The sequence below is a fragment of the Neomonachus schauinslandi genome, chromosome 5, assembly GCF_002201575.2.
Source record: "Neomonachus schauinslandi chromosome 5, ASM220157v2, whole genome shotgun sequence".
NCBI lineage: Eukaryota > Metazoa > Chordata > Mammalia > Carnivora > Phocidae > Neomonachus > Neomonachus schauinslandi.
In genome coordinates, this window is record NC_058407.1 from 7188917 (window position 1) to 7200473 (window position 11557).

Here is an 11557-nt window from a genome sequence, read left to right on the forward strand (position 1 = left end):
AGACAACCAGGGATAGCCTCTCTGCCCCCGAGCCCGCTGAAATTACTCAAACTGTGCAAACCTAAACCTGCTTACCCTCCCTCACCTGTTCCTTCCCATGGAAACCACAATAAAGACTCTGGTCCAGTTTCCCCTCATCCCTGGTGCTTTCCTGTGTGGCGCCCATGGCGTGGCCTGTCCCTGCCTTTGCATCTGTAAGTATAACAAATTATCTTCTCAATGGCAGCTGTCTCCTGATCTGATGGCCTCACCATACCTAGAGAGTAATAAAATCTATATTAAAACAATAACCAGAAATTCTTTTCCCTGGATCCTCCAGAAGAGTGGCAGAGTGAGGCAAACAATTACCTAACAACTAGTTCTCTTTTTGCCCTAAAGCGCTGATCAGTAAGTTCTTAGAAGACAGGGACTATATTTTAAACGACTTTGTCCCCTCTCTACAGCACTAGGAGTAATGGCCCAATAAATGTCCTCAGAGAACTCACAGTTCAGGGCAGAGACAGACATATAAACCAACAGTGACAATTCACTCTGTAAATGTTCTCTAATGGAGTTGTGCACAAAATAGAGTGGGACAGAGGAAGAAATAACATCTGAATTTGGTTGGGAAGTTCAGGAAGGTTTCATAGAGCCTTTGAGTCGAGACTTAGCAGATGAATAGAACTTTGCTAGGCAGCCAAAAGGAGTATAGTATTGCAGTGGGGAGAGGGGTAGGCAGAAAGCATTCTACACACATACATGGTGAAAGAGGAGAGCAAGGCACATTCTGATAACTCCTCTCCAAACCCAGGAGATGAGCATTACCTCTCTCAGAGGTGGAGGATGAAATTGTCCTTGCTTTTTCTTACAGCTCAAAAAATCTAGCCCCACTGGCTTTGGCTAGGGCACTCAAAGATTTGTCAAATGACTATTTAGACCTTAAAAGGAATTTAACAACTGTTTTCAATATTAGTAGCTACTTATTAACGCTCAGTTCAATTAAAAAATGTTTTATTTTTAATAATAAATGCTGATTACTAAATATTATACAAGTTTTTTAATATTAGTTACTAAATACATAGCTAGACTAATCAAATGGCTGGTGGAATCTATAGACTCTTTCCCTTAGACAGAATCCCTTCTTCTTGAGCCATTTAAGAATCTTCAAGAGTTTATTCTCCAGCAGTCCATGGTCGAGTGTGCCACACCATCTCCCCTCTCCTAAAGGCACTCCAGGGAAAGGTTAGGATGGATGCCCCATGTTTTACTTTCTACCAGATGGATAAGGAACCTGTGCAGTATGAATTTGGATTGGGTCTTTACATTCTATACATAGTCACACATACATAATTTCAAGCAAGCAGCCAGGCAGTGGGCAAGAAAAGCCAAGTCAACATGAAGGCAAAGGCTCTCTATTATCTTCTGTGGAAACCCAAATCCTGAGATTAGGATTACAATGCGTGCTCAAGAAGTAGAGGGGATGGGGTACTGGCGAATCTGAGAGGTTCAGAAAGGAACTGGAGCCTCTCAAGGAGTAGGGTTTGGGGTCCTGCTCCCCAGTGTTCACAGGTGACATTGTACATGGAGTTGGATCTCTGAAACCCAGCTGCCAGGCCCCACCCAAGATTCCAGGGACATAAGGAAATAACCGAGCTATCAGACTTAATGAACCGCCAGGACTGGGCAACTCATCAAACTATACATTAAGGAGCGCCTGGGTGGCTCAGTCATTAAGTGGCTGCCTTCGGCTCAGGTCATGATCCCCAGGTCCTGGGGTCAAGCCCCATGTAGGGCTCCCTGCTCAGCAGGGAGCCTGCTTCTACCTCTCCCTCTTCCTGCTGCTTCCCCTACTGTGCTCTCTCTCTGTCAAATAAATAAATAAAATCTTTAAAAATATATATATTAAATATATGCAATTTTTAATGTATCAATTATACCTCAAAGCTATTTAAAAAAACCCTATGAAAATGTAAAGTGTCAGGTGAAACACCGTATGTACAGCATGTTTTCAGCTACATACAAAATATACATAGAAAAAAATATATGATTTAAATGTCTTCTGGGCCTGGTAATGCTGTGCACTACAGCTTCTGAAACCCTTCTGCTATATATCTAAAAAATACTTGATATAATATTTTTAAGACCTCACTTTTAGGTGGCTTGATGAGCCTGAAAGAAAGCAAGAAAAGGCCAATTAAATCAGGAAGTTGGTCAAAATAAGGGGAACAGTGAGCTTTTAAGAGGCTGAAAACCTTGGAATAGTCTAGAATAGTCTAGAACGATAGTTCTCAGCAGGGAAGGCATTGACCCCCAGGGGGCAATTATGAAGTAAGTGGTGGCGTTTCTGGTTATCACAGCTAGAGGTCACCGTTGGTATCTGATAGGTGAAGGGTCAAGGATACTAGATATCCTGAAAAGTACAGGGCAGTTCCTCACAACAAACAATTGTCCTATACCCCCTCATGACTTTCAAATGAATCTCTGGCCATTGATAAAGGTGAAACATGTGCTTCTAATCATTTAAGCCTAGAGCCTAACCCTGTTTTAAATGATTTTAATATACACAGAACTCTTCAGGAATTCAACCACTGTGTAAATCAAGGGAAAACTAAACTCTTTTATTTGGAAATTTGTCAAGAATTGTTCATTTTGGAAAATGACATTGCCAATGACATTGCCAGCATGGTATTCATGTTACTAATACAACATACACGGATCAGTTGGCTTTCCTAGTGTTTACAAATTTGGTGAATCTATGTATGGGGGGTGAGCAAGTGATTACTTTGTTGTCTTCTAGTATGGGTGGAATTTGAGCATTTATATATTAAAATACTTAAAATTTTACTTCAAACTAGTTTTCTATTATTTCTTTACATTACATTTATGGTATTATATATTGATTTTGTTTGAAATGGTGTGGAATCATACACAGTTGTCCACAAATTTCATTCCAATGATCTAAAGGAGACATTACAAATTATTTATTATGGGGACATTCAGTCTGATGGGACTGAAATTCACTGTAGTATATAATCCCTACAACTTGCCTTTCTCATTTAACATTAAGACAGAAAATTTTGCACATGTAGCTTAGATGTACCATAGTTTATGTAAATATTTACTATTAGTGAACACATAGGTTATTTCTAATTCTGTGATGTTAGAAACAATGTAATAACAACTTCCTACACACATCTTTGTGCACATGTGCAAGGATTTCTCAGGAATAGATACTGAGAAGTGAAACTGCTAAATCTAGAGTATCTTTTAACCTTTAAAAGGAACTGCCAAATTTCCTTCTAAAAATTAATACCAAGTTACATTCTCACCAATATTGTATTAAATAACCTTTTCCCCACATGTGTTCCTTCTCCAACACATAAGTTTTTCAAACTTTTCAATATTTGTAAATCTTTGGAGATACAATTGTTTCTCATGTTAAGTTGCATTTTCCTAACACTAGTCAAGTTGAATAAACATCTTTTCAAATGTTTCTAAGCCACCCTATTGCCTCAGTTAATTGGGAATTCACATCTTTTGTCCATTTTTTCTTTTTGATTGACCTGTAGGAGAACTTCATATATTCTGACTATAAATTATTTGTTTAACATACATGTTGGAGATTAACTTTCTCCTATTCTGTTTCCTGTCTTTTCATTTTGGTCATATAGAAGTTTCAAATTTTGATATAGTCAACCTTATCACTGCTTTCCTATATTGTTTCATTGTTTTTGATCTTCTTTTTTGTTTTTTGTTTTTGATTTTTTTTTTTTTAATTTTATTTATTTATTTGACAGAGACACAGTGAGAGAGGAAACACAAGTAGGGGGAGTGGGAGAGTGAGAAGCAGGCCTCCCGCAGAGCAGGGAGCTCGATGCGGGGCTCGATCCCAGGACCCGAGGATCATGACCTGAGCTGAAGGCAGACGCTTAACAACTGAGCCACCCAGGCGCCCCTGTTTTTGATCTTCTTAAAGAAGGTTTTTCCTACATCCAGATATCATTTTCAGTGGCCACATAATATTCCACTGTATGGGTATACCATCATTTATGAAATTCTCTCTCACTAATGGAAGTTTAGGTTGGCCCATCCTTTCAATAATATAAGCAATGCTGTGAAAAACAACTAAGTGTTCAACTTGATATTTCTTTTTTTTTTTTTTTAAAGATTTTATTTATTTATTTGACAGAGATAGAGATAGCAAGAGCAGGAACACAAGCAGCGGGAGTGGGAGAGGGAGAAGCAGGCTTCCCCTCGAGGAGGGAGCCCGATGTGGGACTCGATCCCAGGACCCTGGGATCATGACCTGAGCCGAAGGCAGACGCTTAATGACTGAGCCACCCAGGCACCCCAACTTGATATTTCTAACATATTTTAGCAAACAGCATAATAAATGTTTCTTGAGTGGGGGAGGGGAGAAAGGCAGGGAAGCTTTTTCCACCCTCACATATGTTAAAAAATGCAGGCCAATGTCAACCAAATTATCAGGGAATTAGCTCTAATTCTACTTCTCCTTTGGCCCATCTAATCAAGAGTTGACTCAGCTTCTAAAGTCTAGGCATGGAAGTAAAGCTTTATCCTCCCGCTAAGACTGCCTCCCTCAGGGTGCCACACTACCTCAGAACACGCCTTTAATCACATACCTGAGTCCTCCTTCTTGTCCTGACCTTGGTTCTTGAGTGCCACTTTGCTTGGTGAGTCTTCAAGGGTTATTTCCTGAAAGATGGTGGCTGGGCCACAGAAGACGAAGCAGCGGGGAGAAAAGGCTCATATCCAGCAGGCTGGGCTGCCATAAATCTGCTAGACCCAGCTCCATTTCCAGCAGGTGGAACTTCATATCCTGGAGGCGGGGCTTCATTTGCAGCAGGTGGGGTTTCATTTGCAGCGGGTGAAGCTTCATTTCCAGCTGGTAGGGGTCCGTATCCTACAGGGGGGGTTCCATATACCCCAGGTGGGGGTCTGTATCCCACAGGTGGGGACCCATATCCTGCGTGTGGGGGTCCGTATCCCACCTGTGGGGTTCCATACACCCCTGGTGAGAGTCTGTATCCCGCCTGTGAGGGTACGTATCCCGCCTGCAGGTGTCCGTATCCCACTTGTGGGGTTCCGTATCCTGCGTGTGGGGCTCCATAGACAACAAATGGGTATGCTGAGAAGGAAAAAAAAAATCAGTTACTCATTTTTTAGAGTGGACAAGGAGTAGGTAAGAAGGAGGAAGAAGCAAACTGACACAGGAAGAGAATTCAGGCAGAATAATGCTAAAGCCAGATCCTTCAGCCACCACAAGATGAAGGTTTTATCATTTCCTGTTGTGGAGGAGTTCAAATTAACATGAAAATAACCCTACAGTTATATCTCTATATTACTTATAGTTGTGCTCATAGATATAATTTACTTAATTTTGTTTGAGTATGAAGAAAGTAATACATGCTCAATGGGAATATGCATTTGGAAAATAGAGAAAAGATGAACTTTAAAAGTCATCTATAATTCCACTCTCAAAGACAAAAACTTAATATTTTGGTGTATTTCTTTGTAGGAGCTCTGTTAATATTTTTATACAATCACAATCATAACACCCACACATTTTTTTATCTGGCTCTTTTTACTTGACATTGTAAAAAATTTCTTTATATTATTAACATATTTCATACATTAAAAGTTGGACAATATTTTATCACATGGATAGGTGCTACTTAATTTCCCTGCTGTAGGAGAGCATGTTGTTTCCAACTTTCTTTTTTTTAGATTTTATTTATTTATTTATTTGAGAGAGAGAGCACGCTCGAGCTCAAGCACAGGAGGGGGGGAGGGGCAGAGGGAGAGGGAGAAAGTCTTAAGCAGACTCCACACTGAGCTCGAAGACAAGGTGGACCCGATCCCAGGACCCTGAGATCACCACCTAAGCTGAAACCAAGAGTCTGACACTTAACTGCACCACCCAGGCACCCCGTTTCCAACTTTCTAATTCACATTGCAATAAACCTGGGCTTTATTTATTTTCTTGGCTACATTTCCAAAGTGGTTTAACTGAGTCAATGAATGGACAACTGTCAAGTTATTTTGCTGTAATACATATTTATGTTTCAGCTAACTAGAAAAAACTTTAAAAGAATGGTCTTAAAGATTCTCAAAGAACTAAAGGAAAATGTGGAGGAAGTCAAGAAAATGATGTATGCATCAAACACAAATATCAGTAGAGGTGGAAAACTTAACAAGAAACCAAAAAGAAATTCTGGAGCTGAATAGTACAGTAACTGAAATGAACTAGAGGGATTCAAATTCAGATTTGAGTAGGCAGAAGAATGAATCCGTTAACTTGAAGATAAGACAATGGAAACAGTAGAGGTTGAGGAATAGGGAGAAAAACAACAACAACAACAACCCAACCAAACACTGAAGAACAGTGAACTGAGGGACCTGTGGAACACCACCGAGCAGACCAACATACATACTGTGGAAGTCCCAGAAGGAGGAGAAAAAGGGACAGAGCAACTATTTGAAGAAATAATGACTGTAAACTTCCCACATTTGATGAAAACATGAATATAAACATCCAGGAAGCTCAATAAACTTCAAGTAAGATCAACTTAAAGAAACACACGCTGAGATACATTCTAATTAAACTTTCAAAAGACAGAGACAAAGGGAGAATCTTGAAAGCAGCAAGAGAGAAGTGAATCATCACATACAAGGGATCCTCAATAAGATAATTAGCAGATTTCTCATCAGAAACTTTAGAGGCCAGAAATAAACTGTCAAACAAGAATCCTCTATTTGGCCAAACTCCTTCAAGAGTGAGGGAGAAATGAAGATGTTCCCAGATAAACAAAAGCTGAAGTTCATTCTTGCAGGGCAAGAAGTGCTTAAGGTAGTCCTGCAGGGTGAAGTGAAAGGACAACAGACAATAATTTAAAGCCATCTTTATAGAACTAAAGATCTCAGTAAAGGTGAATCACTAGACAATTACAAAAGCTAGTAGTTTTCTACCAATGGCTTGTAATTCCATTTTTTTTGTTTGTTTTCTACATAATTTAAGAGACTAATGCATTTACTTCGGGGCGCCTGGGTGGCTCAGTTGGTTAAGCAACTGCCTTCGGCTCAGGTCATGATCCTGGAGTCCCTGGATCGAGTCCCGCATCGGGCTCCCTGCTCGGCGGGGAGTCTGCTTCTCCCTCTGACCCTCCCCCCTCTCATGTGCACTCTCTCTCTCTCTCATTCTCTCTCTTTCAAATAAATAAATAAAATCTTTAAAAAAAAAAAGACTAATGCATTTATTTATTTATTTTAAAGATTTTTATTTATTAAGGAGAGAGAGAGCGCGCATGAAAGTGGGGGAAGGAGCAGAAGGGGAGGGAGGAGGGGGAAAAGAATCTCAAGAAAACTCCAAACTGACCACAGAGCCTGACACAGGGCTCGATCTCACGACCCTGAGGTCACAACCTGAGCTGAAACCAAGAGTCAGAGGCTTAACCAACTGAGCCACCCAGGCACCTTTAAGATATGAATGCATTTAAAAGAATTATTAGATTATATTTTTAGGTACACAACTATAAAGATGTAATTTTGTGACATCAGTTGTGTACAAAACTAAAAGCCGGTAGACATGTAATGTCATGTTCCAAGGAGAACTCAAGAAAGGGCTACATTTTGGGGCCTGTTGACAGCCTGTTAGGAGACCCTTTGTGGCCCACCTGTAGGCTGTGGACCACGTTTGAGAATCACTGTGGACAGGCACAACTGTTAAGGGGCACAGGGCATAAAGCTGGAGTCCTCAGTGAGGATGAAGGGCATGGCACAAACATGATGGCTATACTTGTGTGAAATGGGAAGGGGGAGGTGGGGAAGAGCACACTTTTTCTGCTCAGGCTATAAGCAGGAAGTGACTATTCCCGCTAACAGGGTTTCCCAGGTATGCTCCGTATGTGTGTACATTACAATTAAAAGTAAGCCTGAAACTGAAGCCCAGTCACTTGCTGACCTGCCACTGGGCTTCAGTCTAGAAACGAAGTCATGGACTCAACTATTTTCCAATTCCCTAAACTTCTCCTGTTTCTCCTGTAGCAGAGTTGGAGGCAAACTAGTAATGAGTGGATCTTTGAGCCCCTGGCATACTTTTCCACCTCCCAAGAAGAACTTCCCTGCCATTCCTTACCTGGACAAGGCATCTGTTGGGAGCACATCATGCCCCCCTGCCCAGTAACTACATACAGTCCTGGAGTGCTGAACCAGTAATTTACACTTCCAAGTGGAACTCCTCTGGCAGCTGAGAAGACAAGTTTGGCAAAATAAGGACTTCTTAATTCTTTTAAGTCAGATGTACAGTAGCTATCAACCAAATAATTAATTGAGTATCAACCATCATCTTACATGTGTGTCCAACAACGCTCCCAGGATACAAGATAAAAAATATACACCTCCCTTGTCCTGAACTGTATGCTTTTTGAGGGCAGAGATTGTGTCTTATTTGTCTGTGCTTATTCAGGGTCTAGCATGGCACTTACCATAAAAAATATTCAGAAAACATTTCCAAGTGAGGATTCTATCAAGTTGGCAAGATACATCCATTAAAGACCAATGTAATGGCAATGTGATACAGAAGAAAGAAAGCACTTCTTGTTATCTTCCTCGGCATCTCTCTTATAAGGACCCTTGTGATGGCATTTGGAGCCCACCTGGATAATCCAGGGTAATCTCCTCATCTCAAGATCCTTAAATTAATTACATCTGCAAAGATTCTTTTTCCAAACAAGGCAACATTCACAGATTCTGAGGACTAGGACATGGATATATCTTTGGGAACCGTTATCAGCCTACCACATTAATTTCTGGCCTATGGCATATGACAGAAGTAATGTACACCACTTCCAGGCCTTCCCTGGTGCAAGCTTCCCTGGTGAAATCTTTACTCTCTTTCCCTCTCTGCTGGCTATCCAGGGGGGCTGTGGAAGCCATGCTTTAAAGATGGCAGAGACCCTAGTACCCTGGGTCCCTAAAGGGCTATGTGGTTCAGAGCCCCCTTTTACCCCTGCTGATTGTCCTTTACATAAGCAGTAATATCTATTGACTTAAGCTATTGATAATTTGGGGTTTATCTGTTTCAGTAGCTAGCATTATCTTAACTAATTCATTATAAATCTAAAGTTGTCCGCTTTACCCCTATTATCCTCCTTTTCAATATCCTATTCATATTCTTCCCAGAAGTAATTATTTTATTAACTTATGTTTGCTTATTTCTTCTTTTTTTTTTTAAGATTTTATTTATTTGACAGAGAGAGAGAGAGAGCACAAGTAGGCAGAGCAGCAGGCAGAGGGGGAGGGAGAAGAAGGCTACCCGCTGAGCAAGGAGCCCAACGTGGAGCTCCATCCCAGGACCCTGGGATCATGATCTGAACCAAAGGCAGACATTTGATGACTGAGCCATCCAGGCGTCTCTGTTTGCTTATTTCTTATATGACTCTCACTAGACTGTAAGTTTAACAATGGTAGGGACTATGACACCTTGTTCACTGTTGTGTTCTCAATTATCTCATACAGTGTTTGGCAAACAATAGGTACTCAATATATATTTGGTAAAAACAAGAATCAAAGAGCCCCAACAAGTCAGCTCTGCAGAGGGGAAGGGACTTCTGCAAAGTGTCAAAGAATCAGATCATGAAGCATGATGGGTAGTTAATTCTAAAGGCCTCAAGGAAGCCCATCTCACAAGCCCTGACTCTTACTGGGGGAGTGGGGGTAGGCTCCCACACATAAGCCATGATATAATCAGACCCATAATAGGTCTAGACATTGGGCCAAGTTCACATAAGTTGCCTAAATTCTTCCCAAGTAGCTATATAACTGCTGGGACTCTGTAGCTTTGCAGGCCAAGGAACAGATCTTAATGAGAGCACAAAGAGGATCCCCACACATTGCCTGATTCTTAGTCCATAATCCTAAAAATAAGCCCCCATCAGTACTGTGAGGCCAAAAATAAGAGTAAATTCAAGACTCAGTATGCAGTTATTCTGAGTTCTGCATACATCTGTAGCAAAGAGGAGCTGGACTTCCAAGTGTCCCCTGACTCTGGGTTCCACATGGCTATGCTCTGTCTGCCAGGACACCTTGTTATCCAATGTCAGGCTTCCAGATGCTGTCTGTCCTTTGGACAACAATGAGCTGTTGGTTGGGTACAGCGTGTGAACTCCTTGGCCTTTATATCTTTGCACTGTATCTTAAAGGTAACAGTAAAAAAATTTCTTACTCCTCAATTTCCTATATATGGCTTTTCTGCCACCTGTCTTCTTTAGCATTTCTCTCTTGTTAAGACCACCAACAAACTCAAATTTCCATATGCAATGCACATTTTTCAGTCTTAATTTTATCAAACATCTCTGTAGCAGCTGACAGATGACCACTCAGTAATGCTTGAAACTTTCCTTCCTTGACCTCTGGGATAATAAACTCACTCAATTCTCCTCCTACCTCAGTCAGCCCCTTTGCAATCTTCATTTCGGTCACCCCTCCCTACCCATCCCTGAGATGTTGAGGACCCTTAGAATACCATCCTTAAGTCACTGAATGATCCTATTACTCACATGGCTCCAGAGATGACCTGTGTGCTGAGGATTTCTAAATCAGTCTCTAGATATAGTTCATCTTTGGAGCTCCGAGCTGCACATCCACTGGACACTAGCATTCCGATGTACCTCACATTTAATAAGATGCAGGAATTAAGAGTATAGGATCAAAAGAATACAACATCACTTAATACAGTATTCCTGCCAAAATGCATGACATGCATCTGAGCATGAGGAAACAGACAAACCCAAATTAAGGGACATTCTACAAAATAATAAACCTGTATTCTCTTTAAAATGTCAATGTCAAGAAAGACAAAGAAAGGTTGAGTCCTTATTAAAGGAGACCAAAGACGTAGGACAACTAAATTCAATGTGTAATCTGGGATTAGATCCTTATTGGAAAAAAAAAAGTGTGCTATTAGAATTAGGAACAGTAATGGCTTAATCATTTGAATTTGAATATAAACCATATATTAAATAATAGCATTGTTTCTATGTTAAATTTTCTGAATTTGCTAAGTAGACTGAGGGTAGATAAGAGAATACCCTTGCTCCTTAATACTTAGGAATGAAGGAAATGATCTTTGTGACTTACTCCCAAATAGTTCAGTAAAAACAAAAGCAAAGGGGCGCCTGGGTGGCTCAGTCATTAAGAGTCTGCCTTCAGCTCAGATCATGATCCCAGGGTCCTGGGATCAAGCCCCGTATCGGGCTCCCTCCTCCGCAGGAAGCCTGCTTCTCCCTCTCCCACTCCCCCTGCTTGTGTTCCCTCTCTGGCTGTGTCTGTCAAATAAATAAATAAAATCTTAATTAAAAAAGAATAAGATAGGGCGCCTGGGTGGCTCAGTTGGTTAAGCAACTGCCTTCAGCTCGGGTCATGATCCTGGAGTCCCGGGATCGAGTCCCGCATCGGGCTCCCTGCTCCGCAGGGAGTCTGCTTCTCCCTCTGACCCTCCCCCCTCTCATGTGCTCTCTCTCATTCTCTCTCTCAAATAAATAAATAAAATCTTTAAAAA

General features: G+C 41.0%; 1 protein-coding gene across 1 annotated transcript in view; it reads right to left on the bottom strand.

Moving 5' to 3' along the window:
* Positions 1 to 4688: 4688 nt before the first annotated feature.
* WBP2NL (WBP2 N-terminal like) overlaps positions 4689 to 11557 on the bottom strand; it is a 24315-nt gene continuing 17446 nt past the window's right edge. Inside the window, exons 5-6 of the mRNA XM_021687735.1 lie at positions 8135 to 8245; positions 4689 to 5128 (exon numbers count right to left, since the gene is read on the bottom strand). Of these exons, the coding sequence (XP_021543410.1) occupies positions 4689 to 5128; positions 8135 to 8245 (551 nt within the window). The remainder of the gene's footprint in view (positions 5129 to 8134; positions 8246 to 11557) is intronic.